Raw genomic sequence first — 18,100 nt, 5'->3', positions numbered from 1 at the left:
TTATGACAACACAAATCTGCAGATTTTAGGAGTGCAGTGAGAAACATTAAACCACTGGGTTCAGAGCAGCCAGAACGACCTTTTCAGCGACCGGGAGTTTTCTGCTGACAGCAAATATCAGATCAAAGTCTGGGTCTGAATGAAGCTCAAACATATACGGCTGAATCAATATTTCCTCCTGCCATTGTATCCTGATACACAGTGATTTCATCATTCACCTTTAATTTACTCTTGAAAAAAATGTCTGGCTATTTTCTGTTGCTAATAGAAAAACACCGAAGTGTTTAAAAAAAAAAATCATAGTTTCACCAGTAAATGTTGTGAATCTTCCTGTTTCACTCCCATTTCCGTCTCACACTGTCACCCTATCTCCTCATTCCTGTCCTCTCTCCCCACCACACAGAAGAGTGCTCTTCATTAGGTAACGAGCATCAGCGCTGCATTCTTTTGGGTTCAACCTTCTCGAGTGGCATGCTCTCTTGTTCTCTTCTTGCCATGAAAAGCATGCTTGACATAGATCACATTCTCACAGGGGAGCGTAACCCTATATGTGACAAAGCCGGGTTTCTCCCAGATTAGCCACTAATGCCGTTTGAAATTCTCGTGTGCACCTTTTCTAATACGTGCTACATTCCTAAATGCTTTTACTGCCTCTGACTGAACTCACACCCAGAAGTGTTTCTGAACTATTTCTGGACATGCCACTGGATATAAAGATGCGAGAATAGAGAGCTCAGTTATGTGATATGTTTCGGGATAGATCTCTATGTCTTACACACACACACACACACACACACACATGCATTGAAAGAAAACATCAGCAGGATCATAGATAAAGAATAAAAGATCAACAACAATCCAAAAGAAAAACTCCCATGAGTGGTAATAAGTGATGTTTCAGCCCAACACAGGTCTTGCTCCAACAGAGACCTCAAACATTGCTGCATACCCTTAAAGGGGCACTGCACAGAATTTACACTTAACGTTTAATTTGCTTTTCGAGTGGAGTTCTTCTCAACTTGTCAGTTCAGTAATCTCTTATGTGATTATATTAAAAGATGCTTACATTTAGTTTATCAACGCTTTTTGTCAGCAAAACTGTCAAAGTGGGTATAAATGACTGATAAATGACAGACTTGATTTATTCAAGAAAATAGTTGACAATCTAATATCAAATAAGAGATTTGTTTGTGTGTGTATCTTCTCAAACCTTTTTTGGTTCCATGTAACTGAGTTGCATTGTGGGGCCACAGGACAATCCTTTAATAACTAAATAAACAAACTGCTAGTGATCAAGTTTTCTGTGTAAAGTAGTTTGAAATATTTCACCATCACTTACACAATTAAGCAAGCAAATTCAGAATGAACTCTGCTATAGTGAGGTTTCATACTTGGAAGGGGAATAGAAACAAAAGCATGACTGGACTTGAACAGAGAGGATATGACCTGGTGAGATAGTACGGATGCTTTTGACAGAGAAGCTTGTATGGGAAAATAGAAAGCAGGAACTGGTGGTATGTGATCCCATCAATCTTATTTATGAGATGAGGGTTCTTATCTGGTGTACTGACTGACAACATTGTGAAGACACGCCAGCATTCCTCTGTGGATGTGAAAGGCAGCTGACATGTTTCGACTGTGGCTCTCTCTCTTTCCCAGAACTGATATGGTGAAGGAGGAGGAAACGTAAACAGGAGTCAGGGGTCAAATTCTTTTTTGTGTGTAAACATCCAAGAAAATTAAATTTTTTACACTTTTTGAAACAAGTTCCTCGCATTTCTCTGGCTTGGTCATATTGTAACTTCACATAGGTCTACAATCACCATGAAAGGAACGGGTTTGTTGCCGTGTAAACCATGGAAATGATCTTCTCACACCGTGTTTGTGTGTGGCACCGTGTCCTGATGTTTACAGTTTTTACAGCACATTCCTAATGAGGCCACTGAAGTTTCAGCAAACTCAGCAAATACACAGATGGTGAATGATGGTATCCGATTGAGAGAGTAAAGAGGAGGCTTTTAGAATGCAAACTGTCCTTGCTTTTACATTGCTATAGTCAGTAATATGCCCATATTCTATTTCTGAGGCAAAACACCCCATAAGAAAGAAAATCTAGAAACTACTAAGACAAATTGTAAATACACAGGGATGCTCACACATTTGATCATCAAAACACCAAGGAAGAAAGTAAATCCATGCCAACTATCATTTCTTTGGCTTTTCACAAAACTCTAGCATGTTTTTGGACGTTGAAAATACATGCCTTATGCCCAGGGGGACACAGAAATGTAACCTGTTACCACCTGCTACACAGGCATACTACAGTTGTGAATGGCTAACCTTTTTTGTTCAGGGGCCATGTGTTTCAAACCACAGAGATAGATAACCCTCATATACACTCATACACTCAAATTTCAGTCGTGCAAAAAAAAAAAAAAAAAAAAAAAATCAGCATCATAAGATGGAACACAGACTTTCATAGAAGCAGAATATCTAGATGGTTTCTAAAGCAAGGAGGTGAACTGTTGTGGTTTGAAAATTCTTCTACTCTTTTGTACTTTTTAATGTAAGCTATCGATACATGTAAGGGCTTTTTATAAGTTATTAATCTGTTGCAAATCTCCTGGATGAGAACATTTGTTCTTTGACTTTGGAAAAAAGTATAAGACGTCAAAGAGCTATGGGCTTTTAACAGTTAACAGACAAAATTCATTGACACTTGAGGATTATTTACACTTACACATCCCCTGAGATACAAAACATGAGGCATGTGCTGTACAGTATGTGCTCAGTTTCCTGGTAAAACAGGATCTTTTGACTCATGGGACTAGATCCTGTTAACTGCTTTACAAAGCTACACACATACACACAGAGAGCTGAGAAGAGCCACATGCTGTCAGTGACCTCTGCTGTGCATCTAACAAGCCTTTTGGGGATGTATGAGTGGGGGACCACTGATCCTCAAGAGGGGTTTTTCCAATGCTTTAACATTTTTGACAACAGAGCAGGAAACTGTAGGCTACAACTGCTCCTTAGGTGACACCCAGGTAACTCGAAGAGTGATGCAGCCAATGCAGCATTTATATTGGGAACTCTTATCCCCACATTATTCTGATACAGTAGCCTGCTTTATTAGTTATATATAACACAGAACAATTTAAAATGCACTTTAAGTATCAGCACCAAGGTATGTTACCCTTGGGGCGTGTTAGCTTTTCTCATAACAAAAACACACAAAAATAAATCCTACCAGTTTACTCAAATGTGTTTTCAAGTGATTTGAAAATGAGAAGTGATTTTGAATAGCACTGTAGGGCCAAATATAATTGATAGTCGACTTTTGAAGATGAACAGCGTCACCTGCCGGAAACTCCTCAAACCTGCACTTGAAAGTTTTTAGTCTGTTTTGATAATTTATTGGACTAATCTGGTTTGTCTGTTTGCTGTGTTTTCTAGTAGCTGCCACTCACATTAATGGGTCCGCTGGTGGAGTGAGGGACCTTTCCACTTCAGGCTATTCCATGCTTGAAACTATTTCTTCTTACAAAACCATTATACAGTAGAGTCAAATTCCTTGTGTGTCCAACGCACCAGGCTAATAAAGCTGATTCTGATTCTATGATGAATAAATATATGTACTTACACCGCTGGATTGACAGAAATATTTCTTCTTGTATGCTTTTAAAACGAAAATGCTCAAATATTTTTCTGTTCATGCGGCCACCTTAAAACAACATTGTCTCATGTGTTGGTAATAGCCGGTGTACGCCTGGTATCAAACCGTTCGAACCCTTCAAACAAACCTGCCCCTTCAACCATCGCGGCTACCGTAGCCATAATAGCTAGCTAAAATAGCTGCTTCTTGACGCTGTGGTTGAGGATTAAAGTTTGCTAAACCTGTTCATATTCCGGTTTTAATGAACATTCATAGCTCGCTCCAACCAATTTAAGAGCTGGGGGGGACACACCTTAAATCCGGGATGTGCTCTGTTTTGGGTTGCGGTTCATGGCGTCGCAGTGCGCAACGGTTCAAGTTACCAGAGGATCCAGAGAAGAGACTGGAGTGGGTTCAGTTTCTCGCTACGGTCAATAAGCAGCGTTTTAAGGAATCGTCCTGGACTGACATCACTATTTGTAGCGAACACTTTAAATATGACTGTTTTGAAAACCCCACTCCGAGCCACTTAGGCTTGACTGGCAAGCTCCAGCTAACGTTAAAAGCCAGTGCTGTACCATCACTGTGCCTCCAGTCAGAGTCAGACGAACCACAGCCAAATCTGGAGAATCCAAAATGTGTGGTGAGTCTGCTTTGACAACTCTGATCATAAACTGTAACCCAGTAAAATACCCGCAGACATGCACAACATATCAATGAAGACGTCTCCCAGTGGTTAACAACATTATACTGGGTTTGTTTATACACTTGTTGTCAGTTTTCTGTCAAAAGTTTTTCGTGTTGCCTCTCTAATAGTCTATAGGCTACTGTACAAAGATAAAGAGGAGACATATGCAAATAAGGTGTTTATACTGGGAGCCTTTCCATGCTGTCATTGCAGGTAACTGACTTATACCCTCAGAGACATTTTAAACACAAGCTGTGACAGGAGTGCTACAGTCAGTAGTTAAAGGACGGGGTGCACTATGTGTATCAACACAGTAATCACAGCAACAGAAGTTCAGTGTCCTCTCCTTTTAAACATTTCAGATCCACATTTTTCATAAGAGAACTGACTAGTAGTGCTAATCCACATCTTATGTATGTCCTTGGTTGTCGCCTCAGATGCTGCTTGCTTTGACAGGTGCATAATGTGCCTTTACTGACGTAGCCCTTTTGTGCCACCACACAGTACTTCTGTGTTGACACTGCATCATCTCCCTGTCCATTTCATTTATGTGCTAATTTAGCCTTTTGTCATCTGGTTGACAACATGTTTGTATATTTTTATAAACAATCAAAATGTATGGCACTGTAACATCACCCAAACGCTCTTTTTATTGTATCAATTGTTGCTTTTTAGGAGCCTGTGGAAACGGCAGCGGTCCTTCATCAGCATGATGTACTTAAAGGTATAGTTCCTGAAAAACCAGCAAGATGAAGCTCGATTTTGAAAGTAGCCAACTGAAGAAATCCCGCCCTTTTGTTCTGACTTCAATCCAAAGCTACTCCTCCAAAACACACTGTGCACTGTAATGTGCGCTACCTGACTGCTGCTTAGAGATTTCAGGAAAATAGCAAATCCCCTCCAAACTGATAATTACGTGTCCAGGGGAGATACGGCCACCATGGCGTCACTTTCAGCCCCTTTTGTTCTCTCAGTTGTCGCCATCGTTCATATCCACACCAGTGTTAATTTTGGTTTCACTTGGTGCAGCATCCAACTTCTTTTTAGTTGTAACTTTCTTGAATATGGTCTCTGAAAGTTAAAGCTGCTGTGGGTACCTTCTCTGCCAGAGCTATAAAAACAGGACATTAACATGCCTGCAACGCCTTGGCAATGAGTACAATGGTAGAATGTGTGCAAGTAGGAAGTAGGTTGACAGACAGCTAGGCCATCAAATTGTTTTGCTTAGACTGAGTAAAACTACTGGTCAGGCTATTTCAGCCCTGCTGCTGCCACAGAAGATGGATTGTTTTCTTTGTTATGAGAGCATTTAATGCATTCATTGGGATAAAAGGAGAAATTCAAGAAGTGTAGCAAAAATGCTTCTGAAACGTGATTGTTCAACTTCCTATTCTGAAGAATCAAGAGTAACTTCAATGGGTCAATAAAATATATTGTTTTGTGTTAATAAAAATGAAGTAAAAGCAAATTCAGATGAATGACAAATTAAAGGAATAATAAATAAGGTGCTGGGCCACCGTGTGCCACTAGGACAGCTTCAGTGCACCTTGGCATTGATTCTCCAAGTCTCTGGACTTGGACTCAGTCATTTAGGTTTTTCCTTTAATTTGTCACCCATCTGTATTTTCTCACATATCCTTTAAATCTCATTTACAGCCACCCAAGGGGGCCCAGTCCCAAGAGCTCTCTCATCTTCATCTGTTACTTCAGATGCTTTTACGTCTGGATATGTCCAGAGGCAGCCAAACGATATGAATATTCATTTGGTCATGGAAAAGTAAGTTTTCTTTACACTTGTGCCTAACATTTATGTTCACATTTTTCCAGCCACTTGGGGTTTTCATATTTCATGTCAATGCATTTTTTAGAGCTGCACTTCTAAAGATGAAGGGGAAGTATATTGTGAACGAAAAACGCCTCCTTCAGTTGTTCAGCTGTAAGTGCCCATCATGTGGATGTAAACTTAAGACAGAGAAGGTCACCCTTGGGCTATTTATCATCTTGAATCAGCAGTGTCTTCAGTGTGAGTACAGAAACCAGTGGAAAAGCCAGGTCAACACCAGTATCCCAACAGCTGAAGAGCAACACCTGAGAGGATGCACCGAAGTAATTTCAGAGACCCAAAAGGTAGAACATCTTGGAAAAGTTTCTATCTGTAAGTTTTGTGTTCCCTCACAGTGACACGTTTTGCATTCAGTTCGATTTAGTGGGTTTTTGAAATGGTTTATGAAGAATCACAAATCATGTATGTATCCTCCGCTTGCACCTCCTCACTGTTAGTTGTAACATTTAAGAGTTTGCTGTTCACATTTAAAAAGTGTTGCATTTCAGCTATGTCCTTCCTTGTCATTGTATCACAGGCAGCGCCAACAGATGACACCCACATCAGTATCACATGTGTGCCAGAGGATGTTGCTGTTGCTGATGAGGAGAGTGAAAGTGAGGTATCTAGTGATCAGGGTGACATGGATTCAGATGAGGACTGGAAACCAGCAAAACATCTTTTTCCGACTGGAGTGCTTCAAAAGGCACCTGGTGAGGAAACTGAAGATGAAGACGAAGAGGAAGACTATGATAGTCCTCCTCCACTCCCCAAACACAGTCAACTCTGCGCAGAGTGTGGGCTGTTTTTCAATCGACGGTGGCCTCACACATGCAAGCACAAAATTAAGCCATATCCATGCAATATTTGTGGCAAGAGATGTGTTAGTGAGGTAGCTCTAAATACTCATAGCAGAATCCATGATGAAAATTACAAGCATCAATGCAAATACTGCCAGGTTACTTTCAAAACAAAGGTGGACAAGGTCACTCACGAGCAGATCCACATGACTGAAGGAAAGCCTTATAAATGTCCTGACTGCTCAGAGACATTTGCCACAAATAAGGAACGTAAAATCCACCTGGAGGATCACAGAGGCCCCAAGCAATTAAACTGTCACATCTGCGGGATGGAATTCCTCTGGCCCCTTTCTCTCCAAAGGCACTTAGCTGTACACACAGGAGTGAAGCCGTACAAGTGTTCAGTGTGCCAGCGTGGCTTCAACCAGGCGAGCCATCTGAAGTCTCACATGCGTCTGCACACGGGGGAGAGACCTTATAAGTGTCAGCATTGTGACAAACGCTTCAATCACAACGTGAGCTTGAAGAGTCATGTCCAGCGTTACCACACATCGAGTTCTGGACATGAACAGAAGGAAGAAGAGACAAAGGAAAGCAGCACTGGTGATTTTCAGGACAATGGGATCAAGAGAGGTGCAGAGCCGAGACTTGACAATGTAGATGAAGAGCATGATACAGAAGACGAGGTGCTGGAGGAGAGAATATATAGAGCTAAAAAGAAAAGGAGAAGCACAGGTAGACCCATAGGAAGGCCTAAGAGCTATGCATCTGGAAACACGGTTCTGGCGATTGAAGTGGAAGGCCAGGGCGCACACACTGAGGCTCACCAATTACAGGTGGAGAAGTTAAGGAGAAGGCAATGCAGTGATGAAGGAAGCGAGGATGAGCTAACTGACAGTGATGTAAACTTTGATTCAGCAGAAGAGGAAGAGGAGAGGAGCCAGGAGGCGATAAAGATCACAGAGAGATCAGGGGGTAAAGGGAAAAACTCTGACAGTGACTCTGATTTTGATCCTGAAAACTCAAAGGAAAAAAGGCAGAGAGGTCCGAGTTTAGGGAAGCGCAGGGGAAGACCAAGAAAACATGAGGTGGTGTGAATATTATTAAAATGAACAGTCAAAGAATTTATGTTTAACGGTTTAAATTCCTTGTACTTAGTTCAAATTACTGGTTTACACTATGTGATGCTGATTGATCTGTAAACTAGTTAAAGGTTAGTCACAAATGCTGCTAAAAGGGACTGTGAATTTACTTCTGCTAGGCATCTGACCTGCTATGAGTGTTAACATTTTTGTGGCCACAGGTTAGAAAATGTTTCAGCAACATATGTAGTTAGGTGACAACTATGGGATGTAAAGTGCAATTATGCCATGAAGCTGTTAGACAGTAATATGGTTCCCATAATACCATATTTTATTGGTAATTACATTGCACAGAGTGTAATTAGTTAGGTAATTGTTTGATTTTACTTTAAACTGCCCATCCCTTTTACTTGATGGTATTTAGCCATATCAAATCAAGCCTGTTCAGCTCAGATACAGCAGCAAACTGGTATGATTCCTGCTTTGTATGAGAAATGTAGCCCACATACATTTTCAGACACAGTATTTTAAGGACTAGTATGGAGATAGCGTAGATCAGTATGTTGTCACTGTCCTTGTCATATAGAAGGACGCCACTAAACCAACAGCTGCTTGGACCCAGAGTACATCGGGATCCCATCTAACAGGATGTGAGTGCTCTTGTGACTTCCTGTACGGAGTGAAGGCTGCTGGAAAGCTCCGAAAACTCCGTGATGACTGCGGAGATTTGTCACCGCCCGCTTTCGTCCGCTCACCGGGAGAGGCGCAGCTCATCTCGAACGAGCCCAAGACTGGTTTTTAGCCTTCAGCTGTTGGTATTCGGAAGGTAACTACGAGGTGTTTATTGTAGGAAACCCTAGCCACGACGCTGCCGGGGCGCTCTGCTGCAGGGACCCGAGTTAGAATCCGGGATGTGCTCCGTGGTTGGATGCGATTCGTGGCGCCGCAGTGTGCAGCGGTTCAAGCTACCGGAGGATCCGGAGAGGAGACTGGAATGGGTTCAGTTTCTTTTCGAAGCCAACAGCCAACGACTCAAAGAATCGTCCTGGACTGATATCACCATTTGCACTGAACACTTTACATACGACAGTTTCCTGACCCCGACTGGCTCGTTGCAGCTGAGAGCCGGTGCTGTCCCGTCCCGTTGTCTCAAGCCAGAGCCCGACGAACCTGAGCCAAAACAGGTGAGATCGAAACACCTGGTCAGTCTGCTGTGGCACTGACACCTGGTGGCTCTCCGTGTGCACAAGTTATCTCTTCTACATGTCCGTGCAAATTCTCAGTCCTGGTCACAGTATTTTTTATCTAGGTTTTTCCAGCTGATCTCTCCTACCTACACTATCAACTACATGATAGGACAAAAGAATAATAAATGATAAAACATAATGCTGTTTACGCCAGGTTTTCTTCAGTTTTAGCTTGTTTTTGCATACAATTCAGGTGTTGGGCAGGTAATTTGGCCTGAGGTTTGATCTCCACTGTTTTGTACGTGGTGCGCATGCGCAGTCTGCTGTGCGCAATACATCAATGTGCGCAGCGCTGAGCGGGTTTGCTCAGTTCAGATCGAGATCGATGGATCGTTACACCCCTACAAAACATATGTTTAAATAAACTCAAAACCTGTGGTACTGTAACAGCAACCAAACGCTATTTTAATGCATTGTGTGTTGCTCCTAGGAGCCTGTGGAGACGACAGAGGTCAAGTCTCATGATCAACTTAAAACATGTGATAGTCCAGCTTCCTTTTCTGAAGAATCAGTGGGTAAGAACATTTGCATTGGGTATTATCAAAGTCAAAATATGCTCAAATATTTTCACGTGAATGTTGAACTTTCAGTTTTATTTGCAGCTGTCCCAGAAAGCCCTGTGCCAAGTGATACTTCAGATGGACCTGATTATGGCCAGATGCTACAAAACATTGAGAACATAGATGTGATCAGGGAAAAGTAAGTTAAACTAACAGTTATACTTACTTTCCATAATTTGTTTGCACTGTTTGTTGCTTGTTTATACTGTTTATTCTGTTATACTACACAGCCTTATGTTAGTATACTGTTTACTTGCCCCTTGCATGGTGATATGTACATGCACATTGAGAGCTGCTGTACCAGAGTCAAATTCCTCATGTCTAACACACCTGGCCAATAAAGCTGATTCTGATTACACCAGCTTTGCTCTTTAAAGCTAGATCTCAGTATATTTCATGTAAAAATCTTTTTCAGAGTTGCTCTTCTCCAGATGAAAGAGATGTATGTGGTAAACGAAAGCCGACTCTTCCAGTTGTTTGGCAACAAGTGCCCATCATGTGGTTCTAAAGTAAAGGTAAAGAAATTTATTCATGGTGCATTCATCGTCGTGAACCAGCAGTGCCTTCAGTGTGACTACAGAAACCAGTGGAAAAGCCAAGTCAATGCCAGCGTCCCAGCAGCTGAAGACCTGAGAGGAGGCATAGAAGTGTTTTTAGAGGTAGGACATCAGTAGTGAGACGCGCTGCACCATTTCCAGACACTGCGTGTAGCTTTACTTTGTGATAGTATTGTGCATCCAGGAAATCTTTGAAATGAAAATCACATACTGTACAATCTACACTCTCCATTATTTTCTCTATAGTCATTTAAATATTTTTGTATACTTCTGAATAATGACAAAACAGTGTAATTATTATCAAAAATCATGCACCCATTGCACCTCCATGTTTGCTGGGCTGTGATGTTGAAAACACTATCTATGCTGTAAAGATTTTGAAATAGTTAAAGTTCATTTATAGCCATTCTTATCATTATATCTTTCACAGGCAAAGCCAGCAGAGGACGCCCACACGAACATCACAGGTGACTCTAAGGACGCTGTCGTTACTGATGAGGAGAGTGATACCGGGGATGAAGCAGGGGGACCGGGTGATGACTGTGACATGAATTCAGATGATGATGATGATGATGATGATTGGAGTCCACTGGAGCTTCATTTCAAATCTGATGAGGAAAGTGAAGACAAAGGTGATGGTTTTCCTGAAGTGGGCCATAAAATCAGGCAGCTCTGCACAGAGTGTGGGGTATTTTTCAACAAATGGAAGCCTCACACATGTGAGTACAAAATTAAGCCATATCCATGCAATATCTGTGGGAAGAGGTATGTTAATGAGCTGTCTCTAAATGCTCACAGCAAGATCCATGATGAAAACTATGAGCATCAGTGCAAATACTGCAGTGTTACTTTCAAAACAAAGCTGGATAAGGTCACTCATGAGCAGATCCACGTGCCTGGAAGAAAACCCTATAAATGTCCTGACTGTCCAGATACATTTGCCACAAATAAGCGACGTAGAATCCACCTGAAGAGTCACAGAGGCTGCACACAGTTAACTTGTCACTCTTGTGGGATGGAATTTTACCGTGTCTGTTCTCTTCAGAGACATTTACTCATACACACAGGAGTGAAGCCGTACAAGTGTTCAGTGTGTCAGCGTGGCTTCAACCAGTTGAGCCACCTGAAGTCTCACATGCGTCTGCACACGGGGGAGAGACCTTATAAGTGTCAGGATTGTGACAAACACTTCAATCACAATGTGAGCTTGAAGAGTCATGTCCAGCGTTACCACACATCGAGTTCTGGACATGAACAGAAGGAAGAAGAGACAAAGGAAAGCAGCACTGGTGATTTTCAGGACAATGGGATCAAGAGAGGTGCAGAGCCGAGACTTGACAATGTAGATGAAGAGCATGATACAGAAGACGAGGTGCTGGAGGAGAGAATATATAGAGCTAAAAAGAAAAGGAGAAGCACAGGTAGACCCATAGGAAGGCCTAAGAGCTATGCATCTGGAAACACGGTTCTGGCGATTGAAGTGGAAGGCCAGGGCGCACACACTGAGGCTCACCAATTACAGGTGGAGAAGTTAAGGAGAAGGCAATGCAGTGATGAAGGAAGCGAGGATGAGCTAACTGACAGTGATGTAAACTTTGATTCAGCAGAAGAGGAAGAGGAGAGGAGCCAGGAGGCGATAAAGATCACAGAGAGATCAGGGGGTAAAGGGAAAAACTCTGACAGTGACTCTGATTTTGATCCTGAAAACTCAAAGGAAAAAAGGCAGAGAGGTCCGAGTTTAGGGAAGCGCAGGGGAAGACCAAGAAAACATGAGGTGGTGTGAATATTATTAAAATGAACAGTCAAAAGAATTTATGTTTAAACAGTTGTGAAATAAAAGAGCCATATAAATTCAGGGTTCATCCAGAACTGGAGTGATCTCCTAGAAAATTGCACATCTGGATGGATAAAACATCTACAGTTGTTGCTTTGATTTGAAAATACTTTAGAATCTTGATCACTGATGAATGAACCCACATCAGCCTTGATAAAAGTATATTAAACAGGGCTTAAGAGCCTGTGTTTCTTTCGGTGGTACATTTCTTATACTTAATTCATAATACTGGTTTACAGTATGTGATGCTGATTGATCTGTAAACTAGTTAAAGGTTAGTCACAAATGCTGCTGAGAGGGACTGTGAATTTACTTCTGCTAGGCATCTGACCTGGTATGAGTGTTCAAATCAAATGAGATTTATTTATATAGCACTTTAAAAACAACATCCAGTTGACCAAAGTACTTTACATAGACAGAATAAAATCATGATAAATAAATAAAATAAAAATAGATTCAGTGCAAAAATAAAAATAAGTCAGATGACACACATTCAATAAATTAGATTAAAAGGACTGCATCAGGCCCTACTGTGTATTAAAAGCCAAGGCAAATAAGTATGTTTTAGGATTTAAAAGTTGGCAGGTCAGTAACTGACCTAACATTAAAATGTAGACTATTCCACAATTTAGGGGCTGCAACAGTAAAAGCACGGTCACCCCAGTATTTATATCTGGCCCTAGGACCCTCTAAAAGAAACTGGCTTGAAGATCTGAGGGACCTTGTAGGTTTGTGCCAATGCACTAATTCAGTGAGGTAGGATGGTGCCAAACCATTAAGAGCCTTAAAAACAAAAATTAACAGTTCTAAAATGGACTGGAAGCCAGTGGAGAGAAGCCAGAACCGGGGTTATATGCTCAAATTTTCTAGTACTGGTCAGAAGACGAACAGTAGCTTATTGAACCATCTGAAGACTAGAGAGGGAGGACTGGTTAACACCACAGTATAGAGCACTGCAATAGTCAAGGCAGGAAGTGATAAAAGCATGGATTGCAATCACAAAATCATTCAAAGAAAGGAATGACTTGACTTTACTTAACAATTTGAGGTGGAAGAAGCTAGATTTCACAACTGAGTTGATTTGCTTGTCAAACCTTAACTCGCCATCAAACATCACCTTAGGTTTTTTACAGTTGATGAGCCGGGGGGCCCCAGACCCTGGTCAAACGTAGTTGAGTTCGCCATGTCTCCAAAAAGCATACACTCAGTTTTATTTTTGTTAAAATTTAAAAAGTGCCAGTTAACATTTTTGTGGCCACAGGTTAGAAAATGTTTCAGCAACTTATGTAGTTAGGTGACAACTATGGAATGTAAAGAGCAATTAGGCCATGAAGCTGTTAGACGGTGATGTGGTTCCCATAATACCATATTTTATTGGTAATTACATTGCACAGAGTGTAATTAGTTAGGTAATTGTTTGATTTTACTTTAAACTCCCCTTCACTTTCACTTGATTGTATTTAGCCACATTTTGGGCTGTCTGTGAGATTTTTGTCCCATTCTGTAGAGGCGAGTGAAATTAGCCTTGTGTATATGTATATGCTATATAAGTTATGTTTTTTAATTATATTTAAACATATTTTTTCTTCAACATTGCCTTTCTCCCTTGGTTTTTATGTTACCTGATGAGTTTTAGTAAGGTTGCCCCCAGTAAAGCATAGCTTTGCTTGCAGTTGAACAAAAGAAGAAAATTGTTTTAAAAACCCATTAGTCCTGTAAAACATGGTGTGCATTGGCTAAGGAGCCACATCTCTTGTATGCCTGCTACAGCTAGGTCTTTATTTTGGATTGTATGCTCAACTGTCATAAGTGTGGGTGTATATTTGAACAATTTTGTAGTTAAGTGACAAATTGGTAAAAAACCAGGTGCAGAAGTATGATTGGCATAAAATGATTCCCACAGTTAGTCTCCACATTATTCTGATAAAGTTTCTAAAGAAATGTGCTTGTTGATTAAACTACAAGTGCTTTTATACGCAGCCATTCCTAATACCATACTATAAACACAGCAACCTGACTATTATGTATGTGGGAAGTGTAAAACTTTGAGCTCGCAACCGCCATCTGCTGGTCTCTCCGCGGTCCTGCATATAAATACAAATCTGCACTATGCGAAAGCTACATTAAACCTCTGATGGTCAGGCACCACAGGCTACAGCTTACATTTTTGGTATTGTGAGGTTAATAGGCGACATTCTACATAATTAGTTTTGACACATTCGATGGTTTTGACAGAGTGCGCTCCCCCACCCCTATGTACGCAAAGGTTTTATGGTTATTGTGTATGTTACCTGATTAGTTTGGACGCTGCTATTACAGTCAATGGTAATGACCAGAAGATACAGTAATGTCGTGTGCTGAATATACAGCAAACGGATACGCCTGACATCAAACCACGCGAACCCTCTTCAGAGCCCCGCCCATTCCGTTACCACCACGGCTACTGTACTAGCAAAAATGGCTAGCTGCTAAGCTAGTGGCTGTTGAGATTCGGCTTACCCCGGCGTCTCTTCTGTTGTCCATTAAACTTCGGCGTTGTTTCGCCCAGTTTAAAACTGTAAAGACAAACTATAAAGGGAGGATGTGCTCTGTTGACGGATGCGGTTCGTGGCGTCGCGGCGTGCGTAGGTTCAAGTTACCAGAGGATCCAGAGAAGAGACTGGAGTGGGTTCAGTTTCTTTTCGATGTCAATGGCCAACGACTCAAAGAATCGTCCTGCACCGATATCACCATTTGCAGTGAACACTTTACAGATGACAGTTTTGAAAACCTGACCCTGACTGGCACGGTACAGCTGAAGCCCAGCGCTGTGCCATCACTGTGCATCAAGCCAGAGCCAGACGAACCCGCGGAGACCCTTCAACTTGTAGTGAGTCAGTTGTAACAGTGTTGCTGTCACCTTCTACTTGGTTGGCCTACATCAGAGGATACATGTCAGACAAATACATACATGTCGGCAGTCCCTTGTCCCACGTGCTCGATCTACATATATAGGTTATACAGTATCTCCTGTTAGGTTATATGCAACATTTGCCTGTGACACATGCTGACTTGTTTTTGCTGCACGACTTAACTCAATTATGAGTAAAACAAGTGCTTAGATTTAAGTATATCATTACCTAGTCAGTTTCAGGAGCAAAATATTGAACTACTTTTATTTATGTGGGATGAAGGTTAATGTGTGTAGTTCATATGCATTCTTCATATAACCTTTTACATATGGAAGACTAACATCGCTGATGATGAATAGATATAAAATGAAGAAAATCATCCACTTTGCAATCACTTTATTGACCCTCTCTGTCTTTTTGTCGTGTAGATTATAAACCATTTAGTTTTCTTACTGGTTTTAAGCAAGCCAGTATAACCAAAAGAGTTTTTCTGTCTCACATTAGCTTTATTCACTGTTGTGGCTTATATTTTAAAATTTGTTAACAATCCAGTACTTTCTTTCCAGTTTAAGTACTTCTAAAGCGCCAGTGCAACCAGTAAAATGCAGTTTCTCCCTTGCCAAAAAGTATTTACAGCTAATTTATATTTTAAAGATTATAAACCATCCAGCACCTTTAAGTACTACTAATTATTTAATCAGCATTTGTTTTCTTGAAAATGTTTATTTAAGCCAATATTACACAAAAACATATTTTGTCATGTGATGTTTGTCTTTATTTTACAAGACAAAGCATATGTTAGGTGGTGCTCAGGATGGAAACACCAGTCAGATCCATTTTCGGGTGTATCGTTTGTGGGTTGTGTTTAACTGCAAGCTTTTGCTTTTGTGTTTTTGTGCTGGAGCCTGCGGAAACCACAGATGTTGCTTGTCAGTGTGATCTTGAAATGTGTAACAGTCCAACGCCCTCTTCTGAAAAATCAAAACATACTTTAACAGGTTAGAAACAATACTTACTATATTATATAAAACTTTAAGTGGGTATGTTTTTGTTAGTCTCTTTACATGTGACTTCTGAATATTATTTTTTTAGGCAAAGACATGCAGCAAAAAGTTATAAATACTGGATTGAACAAAGAAAAGTAAGTTCCACATTCTTAACTTTTTTTTCTGACTTTTTTTTAAATATTAGGTTGGCCTATTTAATTATAACAATTCTTTCAGAGCTGCACTTCCACAGATGGAAGGAAAGTTTGTTGTGAATGAAAGCTGCCTGTTCCAGTTGTTTCGCCGCAAGTGCCCATCATGTGGCTGTAAACTTCAGATGGAGAAGCTCACCTGTGGGGTATTGATCACCTTGAACCAGCACTGCCTTCGGTGTGAGTTCAGAAACCAGTGGAGAAGCCAAGTCAGTGCCAGAGTCCCAACAGCTGAAGATCAACACCTGATGGGAGGCACAGAAGTAACTCCAGAGGCACCGAAGGTAGAACATCTATAGTTAGACATACAGCACCATATCCTGATGCTCTGTTTGTAGTATGACTTTGGAGCTCACTCTGCCCTGTGCTTTGAGTATTTCACAACCAGTACAGTGAGAATTATAAATCCTAATGTGTCAATGGTAATTTGGCTGTAATCTTCTGTGCTGAATAGACTTGAATAGTTTTTCCCACACTAGGTTGTCATGCTTGTCATTGTATTGTTCACAGGCAATGCCAGCACATGACAACCTGAGCAGTACAGTTGTCTCTGAGGTTGTTACTTTTAACGATGAAGAAAGTAATCCATCCGATGAAGGAGAAGAAGGTGATGAAGGTCGAGTGAGTTCAGATGGGGAGTGGAATCCGACTGAGGAGCTTTTGCTGACTGAGGAGCTTGCAAAGGAATCTGAGGAAGAAACTGATGACGAAGGTGTAGAAGAGGAAGTTTTGGATTCTCCCAGTGGCCTCAAAATTAATGAGCTCTGCACAGAGTGTGGAAGTTTTTTCAATATTCTGAAGCCTCACACATGTGAGCACAAAATAAAGCCCTATTCTTGTAATATTTGTGGTAAAAGATGTGTTACTGAGGTATCTTTGAAAAATCATAGCAAAATCCATGATGAAACCTACGAACATCCTTGCAAATACTGCCACGTTACCTTTAAAACAAGGATGGATAAACTTAAACATGAGCAGATCCATCAAGATAGGAAAGACTCCTACAAATGTCCTGACTGTCCACAGACATTTACCACCAATAAACAGCGCAGAATCCACCTGGCAAAGCACAGAACCCCGAAGGAGTTCAAATGTGGACTTTGTGGGATTGAATTTAAGGACGTACATCATCTCCAGAGACACTCTGTTGTGCACACAGGACTGAAGCCGTACAAGTGTTCAGTGTGCCAGCGTAGCTTCAACCAGGTGAGCCACCTGAAATCCCACCTTCGTCTGCACACGGGGGAGAGACCGTATAAGTGTCAGCATTGTGACAAATGCTTCAATCACAACGTGAGCTTGAAGAGCCATGTCCAGCGTTACCACACATCAAGCTCTGGACATGAAAAGAAGAAAGAGAAGACTGATGAAAGGGCAAGTGACACCGGTGATGCTGAGAACAATGGGAATAGGAAAGACACAGACTCAGAGTTTGACAATGTAGAAGAACAAGATAAAGAAGAGGACATGCAGGCGGCGGGAATAGATTCACTGAGAAAGAGGAGCACAGGTAGGCCGAGGGGAAGGCCTAAAAGAAATACAGCAGGTAGCGTAGTTGTAGAAGGACAAAGGAAAAACCAGCGTTCAGCCAATAAGTCTGTCAAATCAAAGGCGCAGAAGTTAAAGAAAACAGGTTCCAGTGACGAAGAAAGTGAGGGTGAGCAATCAGACAGTGAAATATCCCGTGACTCAGCAACAGAAGAAGAGGAGGACAACACAGGGAAGAGCACAGTCAGGTCAAGAAGAAGACCAAAAAATAACAGTAA

At 41.3% G+C, this 18,100-nt stretch overlaps 3 protein-coding genes across 3 annotated transcripts in view; all 3 read left to right on the top strand.

Moving 5' to 3' along the window:
* The first annotated feature begins 3,808 nt into the window (after window positions 1–3,808).
* LOC109957623 (zinc finger protein 184-like) lies at window positions 3,809–8,263 on the top strand. The gene is made up of 5 exons (XM_020595617.1): window positions 3,809–4,298; window positions 5,019–5,067; window positions 6,000–6,120; window positions 6,212–6,470; window positions 6,704–8,263. The coding sequence occupies exons 1-5, from the start codon at window positions 3,981–3,983 to the stop codon at window positions 8,060–8,062; spliced, it is 2,106 nt and encodes a 701-aa protein (XP_020451273.1). The 5' UTR covers window positions 3,809–3,980; the 3' UTR covers window positions 8,063–8,263.
* Window positions 8,264–8,340: 77 nt separating this feature from the next.
* LOC109957626 (zinc finger protein 331-like) lies at window positions 8,341–12,667 on the top strand. Its single transcript, XM_020595620.1, has 5 exons — window positions 8,341–9,231; window positions 9,725–9,809; window positions 9,897–9,993; window positions 10,270–10,513; window positions 10,842–12,667. Exons 1-5 carry the CDS (start codon window positions 8,959–8,961, stop codon window positions 12,192–12,194), a joined length of 2,052 nt encoding a protein of 683 aa, XP_020451276.1. The 5' UTR covers window positions 8,341–8,958; the 3' UTR covers window positions 12,195–12,667.
* A 1,769-nt stretch (window positions 12,668–14,436) lies between these two features.
* The window catches only part of LOC109957733 (zinc finger protein 33A-like), a 3,899-nt gene continuing 235 nt past the window's right edge, over window positions 14,437–18,100 (top strand). The window contains exons 1-5 of the mRNA XM_020595864.1: window positions 14,437–15,114; window positions 16,041–16,134; window positions 16,229–16,277; window positions 16,360–16,618; window positions 16,845–18,096. Coding sequence (XP_020451520.1) covers window positions 14,827–15,114; window positions 16,041–16,134; window positions 16,229–16,277; window positions 16,360–16,618; window positions 16,845–18,096 — 1,942 coding nt within the window. The 5' untranslated portion in view covers window positions 14,437–14,826. The remainder of the gene's footprint in view (window positions 15,115–16,040; window positions 16,135–16,228; window positions 16,278–16,359; window positions 16,619–16,844; window positions 18,097–18,100) is intronic.

The sequence above is a fragment of the Monopterus albus genome, unplaced genomic scaffold, assembly GCF_001952655.1.
Source record: "Monopterus albus unplaced genomic scaffold, M_albus_1.0 scaffold28.1, whole genome shotgun sequence".
Lineage (NCBI taxonomy): Eukaryota > Metazoa > Chordata > Actinopteri > Synbranchiformes > Synbranchidae > Monopterus > Monopterus albus.
This window is presented reverse-complemented; position numbering and strand designations above follow the sequence as displayed.

What these genes read in the sequence shown, in the direction of transcription:
- LOC109957623 (XM_020595617.1), top strand. Translation starts at nt 3,981, where the DNA reads ATGTGCTCTGTTTTGGGTTGCGGTTCATGGCGTCGCAGTGCGCAACGG. An exon ending in TCAGCATGATGTACTTAAAG is followed by an intron (nt 5,068 to 5,999) that starts GTATAGTTCCTG and finishes TCTCATTTACAG; the next exon opens with CCACCCAAGGGGGCCCAGTC. An exon ending in TAATTTCAGAGACCCAAAAG is followed by an intron (nt 6,471 to 6,703) that starts GTAGAACATCTT and finishes ATTGTATCACAG; the next exon opens with GCAGCGCCAACAGATGACAC.
- LOC109957626 (XM_020595620.1), top strand. Translation starts at nt 8,959, where the DNA reads ATGTGCTCCGTGGTTGGATGCGATTCGTGGCGCCGCAGTGTGCAGCGG. An exon ending in ATAGATGTGATCAGGGAAAA is followed by an intron (nt 9,994 to 10,269) that starts GTAAGTTAAACT and finishes AATCTTTTTCAG; the next exon opens with AGTTGCTCTTCTCCAGATGA. An exon ending in GCATAGAAGTGTTTTTAGAG is followed by an intron (nt 10,514 to 10,841) that starts GTAGGACATCAG and finishes TATCTTTCACAG; the next exon opens with GCAAAGCCAGCAGAGGACGC.